We start from the raw sequence: 14,810 nt of genomic DNA on the forward strand, positions 1-14,810 counted from the left end.
TCCGCTCGTATAAATAACCAAGACACCAGCACAGGCATCACATTTTCCCTGTCAATGACTAATTTCTTTCATGCGTCCGGGTCGTCCCTTCCAGGTTCCTTCAGCTTCTTTCCAATTCCCTCTTTTTTGTGGCTCCAGAATCCTTGGTTTTGTTATTTTGACTTTTTCAAAAAGAAAGAAGAAGCCTTTTCACTGAGCCTTGGCCCTCTCCCTCTTTGGCAGAGGCTGCTGTAAACAGCCGTGCCGGGCCAAGAAAGGCCCTGGCTCCGAATTTGTTTATTTCCTTGCTTAGCTTCCACCACCTCGAGGGATCGGTGCAGCTCTGGAGGGGATCTCAACACTGCAAGGAGTCACGGAGATCTTTGAATCTGACCTGGGTGACACGGGCCGGAGAATGTCCAGCGTTTATCCTGGGATAGCGCCCATTGCTTCTGATGGATCTTCCACACCCAGTCCTGATTAAAAGACATCAAGAGACGGGCAATCCACCCTGTCCCTAGGTGAGTTCTTCCGATGATTAACAGCCCTCCCTGGTAAAAATCCTCTAGTTTGTTTCTTTCTCCGTAGAGAGATTTGTTTGTGAGGGTCCTACAAAAAGTAATGCCCTGGCTTTAGATTGTTTTAAAAAGACCTTGTTGTTGTTATGGTAGAAATGCCCCCACCTGAGCTCGGGGCCCCTGTTACGCCAGGCACGGTGCTGCACAGACACCCCCTGACCAGGATCGGGGCCCTGTCACGCCGGGCACTGCACAGACAATTAACGACAGTCGCTGTCCCAAAGAGCTTACGATCTAGCCTGGGACAGCGCCCAGTTCCCAGTTCTGCCACAGAAGCCCCGTGCCTCAGTTTACAATGGGCATCAGAGCTGGGGGGCTGGCCAGCGTGGAGGGGAAGGCCCAGAGAGCTGCTCGAAGGGGCCAGGGCCTCGGCTGGGTGATGCTGAATGCAGCCCTGAGAAATTGGACCAAATCCAGCAAGACTGGCCCAGCCCACCCCACTCGGCAGGCACTTGGGAATCACGGTCGCCCATCTGTCCGGGGGCTGGTTACTCCAAAGAGAGGAGCTGTGTGTGGGATGCTCTGAGAAACTGATAGCCCTTCACCTCCACTTTGCTCCTGTCCCAATCCAGACCCCCGAGGAAGGGGGCGGGATTGGAAGCTGGCTATGGGAGTGGGGTCTAGTGGTTAGAGGAGCGGGAAACTGGGGGCCCAGACTCCTGGGTTCTCTCCCCAGTGACCCAGAGAGTGGAAGGACAAGAGCCAGGAACAGAACCCACATGTCCTGGCTTCCACTCCAGCCCCGCCAGCCACCGGATCCCGGCGCCTCCTCTGGGCTGGGTGGTTAGCATGGTTAGCTCTCTGGACCGACCTAGCCAGAGCTGCATGGCTCCCCCCCCTCCATTGCAGCCAAACCCAGAATCTCGCGTGAATCACAACGCCGGGAGTTTTCTCCCTTTGCCTCTTTTGGAAATCAGCGTCGCAAGAAGTAACCCCGGCAATTCTGACGTCCTCTGGCTCGTGAACTTGGAGGGTCTCCAGGAACTGGCCCCCTGTCCTGGGGCTGGATGGGAGCCGGCGCCCTAGAGGGGAAAGGCCCCATTCCCCACCTCCCTGAGCCAGCCAGTCCCCGCCGTAGGGCTTGATGGGGGCTGGCGCCCTCTAGAGAAGAAGGGCCCCCAACCCTTTCCCCCAGTCATCCAACCTTTGTGGGGGGCAGTCCTCTGGCCTGGGCTGTGCGGGAGGGCAGACTGGATGATCCCAGCCATCCCGTCTGGCCCCATGGGAAGAAAGGCCCTCATGGATCACGGGGATCTAACTGGTGTGAAATCCCCGGGGCTCCTCGGAGGAAATCCTTCACACCTGCAACCCTTGAACCGGACCCATCCTCAGCCCAGCCAGGCACGCAGGGCCAGCTCCTTTTCCACTGACCTGCCGCGGGCTCCCTCGCATTTTTGTCCTTTTTAACCCAGGGCACGGACTCGCCTGAACATTTTGTTTTCGTTTCATCTTACGGAGGGGAGAGCGAAGGCCTGGCCTCCCTCCAGCCTCCGAGGGGCGGACAATCCCAGCTTGTGTCCGCATGAATGCTACATTGAGAGGTGCGGGGGGGAAAAAAACCCGTGAAGCTTTAAAAAGTGCGTCCAAAAAAGAGATCTCAGAGGTTGGTGCTTCTCGGCGGCGCTGCGGGGACTCATCATGCCAATGCTGAGACAGCCGCTGCTCTTTTCCCTTGCTCTCCTACTGTGCCTGCAGCCTGCACCCAGCACCGGGCACCCCCATATCCCAGAGGTGAGGCTGAGGCTTTTTACCCCCTTGCTGCGTTTTGGGGTCTGGTGGCTACAGCAGAAGACGTGAAACCCAGGAGCCCTGACGTTGTTTCTCATCTCCAAATCGCAATTGTACCACACGTTCTCTGCTCTAACCGCTAGCCCCCACTTCCCTCCCAGAGCCGGGGAGAGAACCCAGGAGTCCTGGCTCCCAGTCCCCCCCCGCTCTAACCGCTAGCCCCCACTCCCCTCCGAGAGCCGGGGAGAGAACCCAGGAGTCCTGGCTCCCAGTCCCCCCCGCTCTAACCGCTAGCCCCCACTCCCCTCCCAGAGCCGGGGAGAGAACCCAGGCATCCTGGCTCCCAGCCCCCCCTGCTCTAACCCACCAGCCCCCACTCCCCTCCCAGAGCCAGGGAGAGAACCCAGGAGTCCTGGCTCCCAGCCCCCCCTGCTCTAACCACCAGCCCCCACTCCCCTCCCAGAGCTGGGAGAGAACCCAGGAGTCCTGGCTCCGAGCCCCCCCCCACTCTAACCCACCAGCCCCCACTCCCCTCCCCGAGCTGGGGAGAGAACCCAGGAGTCCTGATTCCAATCTAGTCATCTAACCACTCTGATCCCATCTCCTCCCCTAGTCAAAACTCTTCTTATTGCAACAGCTGTGGTTATAGTCTGCATCAGTTGGGCTGGGTCACTTGTCTCTAGATTGTAAGGCAGACGCTGGATCTTTCGGTCTGTTTATCCAGCACCTAGCGCAGCTAAGGCTGATCCTAATCGAGACCTTCTGGTGCGACCGTACTATGGGTGTGCAATGCTGAGGCTGGGCGGAGGAGAGAAAAGAGCCAATAAAAATTAAAACCACTGAGTTCTGCCAACGGAAAGAGAAGGCATGTATAGCTGGGGGTCTGGCCCCGCTGACTCCACGGAGCGACGGCCGATGGACCCCGGCTGGGGTCTGGCCCCGCTGACTCCACGGAGCGACGGCCGATGGACCCCGGCTGGGGTCTGGCCCCGCTGACTCCACGGAGCGACGGCCGATGGACCCCGGCTGGGGTCTGGCCCCGCTGACTCCACGGAGCGACGGCCGATGGACCCCGGCTGGGGTCTGGCCCCGCTGACTCCACGGAGCGACGGCCGATGGACCCCGGCTGGGGGTCTGGCCCCGCTGACTCCACGGAGCGACGGCCGATGGACCCCGGCTGGGGGTCTGGCCCCGCTGACTCCACGGAGCGACGGCCGATGGACCCCGGCTGGGGGTCTGGCCCCACTGACTCCATGGAGCTCTGGCTGATGGACCCCAGTGGGGGTCTGGCCCCACTGACTCCACGGAGCGACGGCCGATGGACCCCGGCTGGGGGTCTGGCCCCACTGACTCCACGGAGCGACGGCTGATGGACCCCGGCTGGGGTCTGGCCCCACTGACTCCACGGAGCGACGGCCGATGGACCCCGGCTGGGGTCTGGCCCCACTGACCGTGGAGCTGGACCCCAGCTGGCGTCTGGTCTGTTTCCTGCTGGCAGAGGCGCTGGGTCTCCGTTGGAGCGAAGCCGGGCTCCAGCCGCTCATGTGCTTCGCTGGGTGAGCCCAGACTCCGACCCAGAGCCCAGGGCCAGTGCAGCCGGGACTCTCCCCCTTTTGCAGCAGCGCAGGGCGATCTGTCGGGGGCCGGGTGGATTTTGCTAGGAAAATGGGGCAGGGCCTGCTTCCAGAGTCATGGGGCGGCGGGAGAATTTCAGCTTTGATTTCACTAAAAAGAATGAATGTTTAGTTCCTGTGCATTAGAACAGGGGCACGGGGCGGTGTCTGGGAGCCAGGACGCCAGCTCTGGACAGGGCCCTCCGGGCACACCCCCTTTCAGCCATGGGCAGGGCAAGGTTTCTGGAGACACCACCTACACATCCCTGCTTCTGTGCCCAGCTCACCATGACCAGCTTCTCCGTCCGCTCCACCATCGTGTCCCGCTACGCCTCCACCCGTGTTCGGACCGACCTGAGCAACCCCCACGCCGAGCCCAAGGAAGCCATCTTCGACCTAGACCTGCCCAGCTCCGCCTTCATCTCCAACTTCACCATGTGAGACCGGGATGGGTCCCGGCCGTGCAACTCCTCTGGCCACACCCCCACACCTCGGGGATGGCAGGGGAAGGGGGTTTGGAAACGCGTTCCCGTGGGATCCGGGGATGGAGGGGGGCTGGAAGGGACAGAGCAATGGAGGAGAGTGTGAGTGAGATAAATAGAGGGGTGTGTGGGGATGGAGAGATAGAGGGAGGGGTGGGGATGGGTGGATGGATGGATGGGTGGATGGAGGGAGGGGTGGGGTGGGTGGATGAAGGGAGGGGATGGAGAGGGATGGAGGGGTGGGGATGGGGACGGAGGGTCCCCAGAACCAGGTCTGATCAAGGAGACCCACCCCCACTGTGTCTGCTGCTATCTGGCAGATTTCAGGCCATGTCCCATAATCCCCCTCTCTTCCATCCTAGCACCATCAACAATAAACTCTATGTGGCCGAGGTGAAAGAGAAGCATCAAGCCAAGAAGATGTACGACGAGGCCCGGAGACAGGGCCAGACAGCGGCTCATGTTGGCACTAGGTGAGACCCCGGCACCTAGTGGTTAGAGCGGGGTGCTGGGTTCTCTCCCCAGCTCTGGGTGGGGAGGAGGGTCGGGGCCCGGGAGCCAGGACTCCTGGGTTCTCTCCCCAGCTCTGGGTGGGGAGGAGGGTCGGGGCCCGGGAGCCAGGACTCCTGGGTTCTATCCCTGGCTTGGCCCCTTCCCAGGGTTCGGGAGACGGAGAAGTTCCGGGTCTCTGCCAGCGTAGCGGCCGGAAGCCAGGTGTCCTTCGAGCTGAGCTACGAGGAGCTGCTGCAGCGGCACCTGGGCAAGTACCAGCACGCCGTGAGCGTGCGTCCCCAGCAGGTGGTGGGGAACCTCACCGTGGAGGTGAGCATCTCGGAGCGCACCGGCATCGCCTACGTCCACGTGCTGCCCCTCCGCACCAGCCGCCTGCTCACCAACGCCTTGCGAGGTACACACGGTTCACACCTCTGCGAGCGGTCGGCTCAGGCTCTCTGCACACTCAGGCAGGCATTGGTGCATCTGTCACGTTTTTCATCTTTTCTCCCCAACCCCGTGGCCTAGAAACTTACTCTTCTTCTTCTTTTCTTTTCTTTTTTTAACCTGAAAGCCGGGATTCTGCTGCTGTTCAGTGGCCCGAGAGCCCTGGCGTGTTTGTGACTGTTCCCCGGTTACTCAAGATACAAGTCACTCTAGCAAGAGGGAATCTTTCTGCTGGTAGCCACTCCAGCACTCCCCTCTGGGCTGGGCCAGCCCTAACTTCGCGGCGCCCGGCAGCTTAACAATAGGGCACCCACTCCCTGAGTGCCCCCGAAATCCCCAATCCTCGGCCCCTCAGTCGCTCCCCCCCACCCCACCCCCGTGTAACGCAGAGCACTTGTGGGCACTTCTAGAAAACGGCTCATTAAAGTAGGACTCAAGACTGAAATAGACCCAGTGATGGAAACAAGTGGGTACCAACCTGGATCCGGAAATCCCAATCTGGGTCGCTCCCTCTCCTAGCTAATCAAGTGGGGTTTCCCCCCAGGTCGGCTAGGCGGGGGAGGCTCTGAGCCTGTGATGTGGTACCTCTGAGTTTGCCAGGGATAATTTTGGGAGGGAGCAAGACAGGTCAATTGGCTGATGAGTAACAAGGCTCTTTGCTGGTACATTTCTCCTCCAAGCCCAGCCAACCTGCTTTCAGTAGGAACATATTGGCCCTTAACTGTTACCCGCTGGAATGTCTCGCAACGGTCCCGTGGCCTGACGAGGTAGGAGCTTTCTGTAGTCACCTCGCGTGAAATACGAGTCGCAGATCTCGAGGCCAGACGGGATTGTTGTGACCTCCTTTGTAACACACCAGAGAGCTGCCCCAAGTCATGCCTAGAGCACGGCTTGTGTGAAAGACATCCTGTCTTGATGGAAAAGTCACCCGTGCTGGAGAATCCAGCACCACTCTTGGGAACCTGGTCCAATGGTTATTGACTCTCACTGTTAAAACGGACACCTGACCTCTCTGAATTTGTCTAGCTTCAGCGTCCAGCGGTTGGATCGGGTTAGCCCTCCCTCTGCTGGACCGAAGAGCCTGTCGTTAAATATTTGCGGGAGGGATAGCTCAGTGGTTTGAGCGTTGGCCTGCTAAACCCAGGGTTGTGAGCTCAATCCTTGAGGGGCCATTTAGGGAACTGGGGTAAAACTCTGTCTGGGGCTTGGCCCTGCTTTGAGCAGGGGGTTGGACTAGATCCCTCCTGAGGTCCCTTCCAACCCTGAGATTCTATGATTTGTGCCCCGTGTAGGGGCTTGTAGCGGGGATCACAGCACCCCTTCGCCTTCTCTTTGTTACGTGAACTGGATTGAGCTCCGGGAGTCCCTTGCTCTCAGGCCGGCTCCCTACCCCTTGTATCGTTCTCGTGGGCCCCAGCGCCGCACTGGGAGTTCCTCTTCTGCTGATTCTCCCCCACGACCCACAAGGTTGCTGCTTTCCAGGAGAGAGACCCCCGCCTGTAAGGCCGGCCAGCGTGCCTTGTTCCCAGAGGGATGCGTTTCCCTGGAGCCACCCGGCTTGCTCTGTATCCGTGACCCGGCCCCTTCCCTATTTCCCACCCCCCGAGTCTTGGCATTTCACCAGTGAGGATTTTCTGGTTCCTTCCAGGACATTGATCGAGACGGGCTGGGGCTGGTGGAATGAGTTTGTCAGGTCTGCAGAGAGAACTCTAAGGGCAGGGGACTGTGTGCCACGGGGTCCCTGTCTCCCAGCCTCCATCCAGCCCTGATTACCACAGCTTCTCTGCAGGGGACGCCGATGTGCCGCCGTCCACCCGGGTGGAGAAGGGGAGCCACTGCGCTTGGGTTGTCTTCACCCCGACCCCGCAGGAACAGGTGGCGTTCTCCAGCTCGGGCATCCTGGGGGACTTCGTGGTACAGTATGACGTGGCCATGCCAGATGTGGCTGGAGACGTGCAGGTGAGGGGTGGCTGGAGCTGAGATCTCACGGCTGGGGGAGAAGGGGGTGGGGAGGGGATGAGGGCCAGGGAATAGGGAACAGGGAACAGCCCACAGGGGAGGGAGGCAGATAGACACAAGTGGGGGTCGAGGGACGGGCTTGCGGGGGGGGAAGGGAAGGATGGATGGATGGATGGAGGCAGGGATGGAGCATAGGGGGGATGGATGGATGGGGTGTGTAGGAGAAGGGATGGGGTGTGTAGGAGGAGGCAGGGAGAGGACGGTGTGTGCGGGGGATGGATGGATGAGGTGGGGGGAGGAGGGAAGGGGTGTGCATGGGGAGGGATGGATGCCCAGGCAGAAGGGTGCATACAGCTCCCACACCCAGGCACCCACTGCCTGTCCCATGGGTTCCCCACGCCACCACGCCAGCACATGATGGGTGTCCTGTGCCCTGGGCAGCCGCACCCTCACCCCTTGGCCCCGCGCCCTTCCCTCTCCGGCAGATCTACAACGGCTACTTCGTTCACTACTTTGCCCCCCGCGGCCTGCCCCCCGTGCAGAAGAACGTGGTGTTTGTCATCGACATCAGCGGCTCCATGCACGGCACCAAGATGAAGCAGGTGAGAGGGTGGAGATGCCAGGGGGAGATCGCCCATAGACCAGACCAGTGGGGAGGGGGCATCCGGGAGAGCTGAGCTGGGGGGACAGAGAGGATTGTATCTCGTTTGCATATCAATTCCAGCTCAGCAGTCTCTCCTTGGAGTCTGTTTATGCCATCATGTGCCAGCAATGCCCCTCTGCCATGTACATTGGCCAAACCGGACAGTCTCTACACAAAAGAATTAATGGACACAAATCTGACATCAGGAATCCTAATACTCAAAAACCAGTGGGAGAACACTTTAACCTGTCTGGTCATTCAGTGACAGACCTGCGGGTGGCTATCTTACAACAGAAAAACTTCAAAAACAGACTCCAACGAGAGACTGCTGAGCTGGAATTGATATGCAAACTAGACACAATCAACTCCGGTTTGAATAAGGACTGGGAATGGCTGAGCCATTACAAACATTGACTCTATCTCCCCTTGTAAGTATTCTCACACTTCTTATCACACTGTCTGTACTGGGCTAGCTTGATTATCACTTCAAAAGTTTTTTTTCCTCTTACTTAATTGGCCTCTCAGAGTTGGTAAGACAACTCCCACCTGTTCATGCTCTCTGTATGTGTGTATATATATCTCCTCAATATATGTTCCATTCTATATGCATCCGAAGAAGTGGGCTGTAGCCCACGAAAGCTTATGCTCTAATAAACGTGTTAGTCTCTAAGGTACCACAAGTACTCCTGTTCTTTTTACAGCATTATAGATACCCGTGTAGATGTAATTGTGGCTCCATAGCCACATATATATGTGAGAATATCCCATTGTAATATAGTTATTATTAAATATGTCCAGAGCTATCATTGTAGCTCTACACCCAGCTATACAAATAAAAGATGACTATCCCGTTGTAATGTATATCATTATATGGGGATTTGATAGCTACCGATGAGGTGTGACTCTCTAAATACAATGTACATCGGGTCTCCCATTTTCTGTAACGTGTACTGGTACACGGCCAATTCTCTCGCTAGGTAGAATTCTAGTCCCCGACACACATCAGTGTGTGGTTGTGTATCCCATAGCACACGTAACGCCACCCCACAATCCCACGATGAAACAAAACGACAGAGCCAGACCAATTGGTGCCGCCCTTTCGCCGTCTAAACCCTCGCTGAAATCCACCCCGTCCTGCCCTGCCCCTCACCTCCACACCCCCCAGAACTCCCCCATGCTGCGTTTCTGCCCCCAGACCAAGAAGGCCATGCACATTATACTGAGCGACCTTCACCCGGACGACTGCTTCAACATCGTCACTTTCTCCGACACCGTCCACGTGTGGAAGGCCGGGCGGTCCATCCTGGCCACGGCCCACAACGTTCGCAGTGCCAAGGAGTACGTCCACAGGATGGAAGCCGATGGATGTGAGTCACTGGGGTGGCAGGGGGGGCAGGGGTCAGAGCAGGGGGGCTGGGAGCCAGGACTCCTGGGTTCTCTCCCCGGCTTTGGGAAGGGAGTGGGGTCTAGTGGTTAGAGCAGGGGGGGGGCTGGGAGCCAGGACTCCTGGGTTCTCTCTCCGGCTCTGGGAAGGGAGTGGGGTCTAGTGGTTAGAGCAGGGGGGGGCTGGGAGCCAGGACTCCTGGGTTCTCTCCCCGGCTTTGGGAAGGGAGTGGGGTCTAGTGGTTAGAGCAGGGGGGGGCTGGGAGCCAGGACTCCTGGGTTCTCTCCCCGGCTCTGGGAGGGGGATTCAATGGAAGGCTGCAAATCAGGATTCTTCTGCCTTTCCCCTCCTCAGGGACCGACATCAACAAAGCCCTGCTGGAGGCGGCCTCGGTGCTGACCCAGAGCACGCCGGAGCCGTCCCCCAGGCGGATCCCACTGCTCATCTTCCTGACGGACGGGGAGCCCACGGCGGGCGTGACCTCAGGCACTCGCATCCTGGCCAACGCCCGGCAGGCCCTGGGCGGCTCCGTCTCGCTGTTCGGCCTGGCCTTCGGGGACGACGCCGACTACGGGCTGCTGCGGTGCCTGGCACTTGAGAACCGGGGCGTGGCCCGGCGCATCTACGAGGACGCTGACGCCACCCTGCAGCTCGCTGGCTTTTATGACGAGATCGCCAGCCCGCTGCTATACGATGTGGCCTTGTCCTACCGCGACGGCGCCGACCTCACCCGCACCCTCTTCCCCCACTACTTCCAGGGCGCCGAGCTGGTGGTGGCCGGGCGGCTGGCCCCGGGGGCCACTGAGCTGCACGTCAAGGCCGCGGGCCACGGGCAGGCCGGGCAGCTGAAGCTGGAGAACGATATCTCAGCCAACGCCACGGAGGCCGCCCCGTTCGGCTGCTCTCCGGATCTGGGGCAGATCGGGCGATTCGTCCAGCGCCTCTGGGCCTACTTCACCATCCAGGAGCTGCTCCGGGCCCGGTTCCACTCCAACGACACCGCCGCGCGCCGTCTGCTCACCGAAAAGGCCACCAACCTCTCACTGAAGTATAACTTCGTCACGCCCGTCACCTCGCTGGTGGTGGTCAAGCCGGAGGAGGAGGAGAATACCACGGCTCGGGCCACGCCAGGAGCTCCTGGCACACCCCTGACCACCACCGTGGCCCATCGTGCCACCAAAGCTTCCAGAGTCACGCTTGCTCCGGGGGCCACATCCACCTCGCTCCCTGACGGTGCCACCAAAGCTGCTACAGCCCTCCCCAACCTAGCCAGAGCCACGCCCGTCCCAGGAGCATCTGCCACGTCCCAGGGCACCTCCAAACTAGCCCGAGCCATGCTGGCACCTGGCACCGCCACGGCATCGCCAGCTCCTCCCACGGCCCACGGTGTCACCAAAGCAGCCAGAGCCACACCCGGAAGAGCACCCCAAGCTGGGAACCCCAGGGCCACGGCTCATCCGCTGCCGAGCCCAGGGTCAGCTACGGCACCTCCCTCCAGCCAGCAGGAGATGCCCCTGCAGCCGGCCACCAAGCGCCAGCCACATCCCAGAACAGAGAGGGCCCCCTTCTCGTGGGGAACAGCAGCTCCCACGGCCCAGACTGTCACAGACACCTGGACTGGCAACAGCACGGCTGCCACCAGCCCGGGGCCCAATGCCACCACCCCAAGGGCAGAGTCCAAGGGCCCCCGCGGCACGCCGGGCGCCACGGGCTCCATCCCACCTGCTGCCGACCTCAGCCAGTGGCTGCTTCTGCTGCCGGCAGAGTCAGAGCTGCTGTCAGCAAAGGACGTGGCTGAGGAATTCGTGGAGTCCCTCCACCCGCCGGCCGTGTACAGCTTTGTGGCGGCCAAAGGAGAGAAGGGTGGGGATCCCGTCCCCTCCCGCCTGCCCCATAGACAGGAGCCCCCCCGATGTCCACCAGCCCGTGCTCCCCAAGCCATGCATGCTCTCCACGCCGCCCACCTCTCCCGTGGCCGGGATCCCTCCCCTGCTCCCCATGCTATCCCTGCCCCACTGCCAGGATCCCTCTCCGATTCCCCCCCCGGCCTGTGCTCCCCACGCTGCCCCCTCCCCACCCGCTGGGATCCCTCTCCGATCCCTCCCCCAGCCCGTGGTCCCCAAGCCATGCGTGCTCTCCACGCCGCCCACCTCTCCCATGGCCAGGATCCCTCCCCTGCTCCCCACGCTGCCCCCGCCCCACTCGCCGGGATTCCCCCCAAAGCCCAGGAATCTTCCCCCCCACCCCAATTGCATGGATGTTTATTCTGGCTCTCTCTCCCTACAGGTGTCCTGGATTATGAAGACTACTCAGGTAACCCCACACCCAGGCCCACGCGCCCTCCCCTGGGTGGGCTAGCCAGGCAGGTTGGTGGGGACGGGTTACCGGCGCACTGGCCCTTTAAGGGAAATCCCGCTCAGCCTAGCTCTTTAAGACCAGGATTTCTGGGAGTTGTGGTTCCTGGGGCCTGGGAGCAAGACCTGCTGAGAATTAGAATCCTAGAATCTCAGGGTTGGAAGGGACCTCAGGAGGGATCTAGTCCAACCCCCTGCTCAAGGCAGGACCAATTCCCAGACAGATTTTTGCCCCAGATCCCTAAATGGATTGAACTCACAATCCTGGGTTTAGCAGGCCAATGCTCAAACCAATTGGGCAGGTCCTTTTCCCCGCCAGACACAGCTGCACGGAAGCCTGAAGGGGCAAGGCAGGGATTAAGGGCTGGGGCTCTGAGATGACGCCCCAACCCTCCAGCACATCACTGAGCAATTGGCTCAGGCTCTCTGCAGACTCAGGCAGGCACTGATCCCATTTTCCACCTTTTCTCCCCAACCGTGAGAGCTAGAAACTTCATCTTTTTTTAAACTGATCGCTGACATCCTGCAGCCACCATGAGTGGCCTGGAGCCGGGGGGGGGGGGGCACGGTGCTGGCATCCAGCCCCCTCACACTAAGCGAGCCAGCTTCACCATTGACTGCCAGTCGGCCTTGCACGCCCACCCTGACTCTGCCTTTCCCTTCCAGACTTGTTAGAGGAACAGGACAGCGACACAGGTATGTTTCAGATCTGGGCCTGGGTGAGGGCAGGGGGGAGACTCAGCAGTTTCCTGTGGGCTCTCAGCCGCTGCCCGTTGTGGTCACTCTGGGCTGCACCAGCCTGGCCAGCCGTGCCCATGGTGCTCTGGAGAGAGAAGAAGATGGGGGGGGGGGGCGGGGAATGCTCCATCACCCAACTGGCTATAACCCTCTCTTCTCTCCCCCCATCCCCAGCTGGCGTGGCAGACTTGGCTAGTGCCAAGTTCTTCACTTTCTCCTCCTCAGGTAAGGCTGCGCAGACACCCAGGTGATGGGGGGTGGGAATACAGCCTGCTTCCTTCCCCCCCCCCCTTATTCCACCCCTTGCTCTGCCTTGCAGTGGACGGAGACCCTCACTTCGTGGCACGACTGCCTGGCTCCCCTGAGACCCTGTGCTTTACCCTGGATGGGCACCCAGGAGACGTGCTCCAGCTGGTGACTGACCCCCCCAGCGGTGAGACCCCCACCCCGCATCTCAGCACCCCAGGACGCCTGGGTTCTCCCCGGCTCTGGGAGGGGAGTGGGGTCTAGTGGTTAGAGCAGGGGGGCTGGAGGCCAGGACTCCTGGGTTCTCGCCCTGGCTCTGGGAGGGGAGTGGGGTCTAGTGGTTAGCATAGGGGGGTTGGGAGCCTGGACTCTCAGGTTCTCCCCGGCTCTGGGAGGGGAGTGGGGTCTGGGGGCCAGGACTCCTGGGTTCTCTCCGCTGCTCCAGTGGCGAAGATCCCGGAGCAGCTGTGGTGCCATGGGTACCGTGGGTCGAGTGATGGGGAGGAGACGGGGATCCCTGACTACTCAGTGACGGCGGCATGGCCTGTGCTCTCTCCCCCAGGGCTGTCAGTCCACGGCCACCTGGTTGGCGCCCCGCCACGGTCGGGCTCGGCGGATCGGCCACGCACCTACTTAGACGCCATCACGGTGCGGGTGGGGCCTCCCCGGCTCCGCTATGTGATCACCGTGACGCTCTGGGGCGTGGCGCTACAGGGGGAGGGGGCCCTGGATCTGCCCTTCGGCCGCCCGGCCTGGGTCAGCCGCCCCGGCCTGGGCGTGCGGGTGGGGCCGGGCACCAACATGACGCTGCAGCTGGGCGCCGGGCTGGAGTTCGTGGTCCAGCGCCATCGGTACAGCCACCCAAGCCCCCTGCAGAGAGACCACCTGGGCTTCTACGTGCTGGACGGCAGCGGGCTCTCGGCCCAGGCCCACGGGCTGCTGGGTAAGGGGCTCTGGGCCCTCTCCCCTCCCCCCTGGTCCTGCCACCAGCGGGGCTCCCACCATTCACCCCATGTCCCCTCTCGCCCCCTGCAGGCCAGTTCCAGAACGCTGACATCCGACTGCAGCCGGGCGCCGGGGAGCGGCCCGCCCGGCTGCAGAGAGGGGGGGCCACGGTCCCGGCCACGCGCGTCACCAAGCTGCTGAAGGACTCGCCCCTGCCGGCCCACCAGGCCCCCTGCTGGCTGGTGAAGGGCAGCGACGTGGAGGCCCTGCTGGGCGGGGCCTACAGCACCTTCGTGGTCCCCCATCCGCTGGAGGCGTGAGGCCAGGGGGCGTGGCCCAGCCACTGGGCAGGGTGGGGGCTGCCCCATGGTCGCTGAGACTGACCCCCCACTGGGGTAGGACACGGCTTGTGGATTTAAGGTGGCATCGTCCCTCTCCCCCCTCCAATCGTGGATTTAAGGTGGAATCCTCCCTCTTCCTGTCCCCCACGGATCATGGATTTAAGGTGGCATCGTCCCTCTCCCCCCTCCAATCGTGGATTTAAGGTGGAATCCTCCCTCTCCCCCCTCCAATCGTGGATTTAACGTGGACTAGTCCCTTTCCCTGTTGCCTGCAGTTCGTGGATTTCACAGGGAATTCTCCCTCCCCACCATGTGGATTTAAGGTGGAATCCTCCCGACCTGCCGTGGGTTGTGGATTAAAGGTGGAGTCTCCCCCTGCCCACAGGCTTGCTGAATCATGGTGGATCCCACCTCCCAGTTAATGGACATGAATCTTTAAATTAAGTTGGATTTCCTTCCCCAGGGCAATGTGGTGACTGAAGGTGGAATGGAGCTGGGTTATTGATGGAAGGTGGATTTTTCTCCCATGTAATTGTGTGTTATTCATCCGTTCAGCATGTTCTGTCCCCCACACACACACAATGGGGTGTAGGAAATCGAATTTGTAAAGTCTATTCTAACTGCAGTTCTAGGAGAATCGTGGCTTGAAGGGGGTTTTCCCAGCGGGGCAGCGCTGGCTGAAGGTGGGATTCCTTAGCTGGCAAGCGGCCCAGGGGGTTCAGGGGGAAGATCACCGTCAGGTGCACACACAGCTGAAAGCTTTCACGGGGTATTACCCCAGGGGCCAGCTCACCGGTGTAAGGGCCCAGCGCGCCAGCGTGCAATTGAAGGTGGAATTCCCACGAAGGCTAAAACACAGATTTAAGGTAGCTAGAAGCGCT

General features: G+C 60.7%; 1 protein-coding gene across 2 annotated transcripts; it reads left to right on the forward strand.

Moving 5' to 3' along the window:
- The first annotated feature begins 155 nt into the window (after positions 1-155).
- On the forward strand, positions 156-14,554 carry ITIH6 (inter-alpha-trypsin inhibitor heavy chain family member 6). 2 transcript variants are annotated; one of them, XM_054014745.1, is made up of 15 exons: positions 156-500; positions 1,970-2,288; positions 4,181-4,335; positions 4,743-4,853; positions 5,040-5,287; positions 7,109-7,278; positions 7,764-7,880; positions 9,117-9,288; positions 9,660-11,168; positions 11,592-11,618; positions 12,326-12,355; positions 12,572-12,622; positions 12,717-12,830; positions 13,206-13,586; positions 13,679-14,554. In XM_054014745.1, exons 2-15 carry the CDS (start codon positions 2,196-2,198, stop codon positions 13,906-13,908), a joined length of 3,408 nt encoding a protein of 1,135 aa, XP_053870720.1. In that variant the 5' UTR covers positions 156-500; positions 1,970-2,195; the 3' UTR covers positions 13,909-14,554. The 2 variants fall into 2 exon arrangements, with proteins under 2 accessions (XP_053870720.1, XP_053870721.1); XM_054014746.1 differs by lacking the exon at positions 156-500 and having other exon boundaries at positions 1,943-2,288.
- The last annotated feature ends 256 nt before the right edge of the window (positions 14,555-14,810 follow it).

Source organism: Malaclemys terrapin, assembly GCF_027887155.1.
Source record: "Malaclemys terrapin pileata isolate rMalTer1 chromosome 20 unlocalized genomic scaffold, rMalTer1.hap1 SUPER_20_unloc_1, whole genome shotgun sequence".
NCBI lineage: Eukaryota > Metazoa > Chordata > Testudines > Emydidae > Malaclemys > Malaclemys terrapin.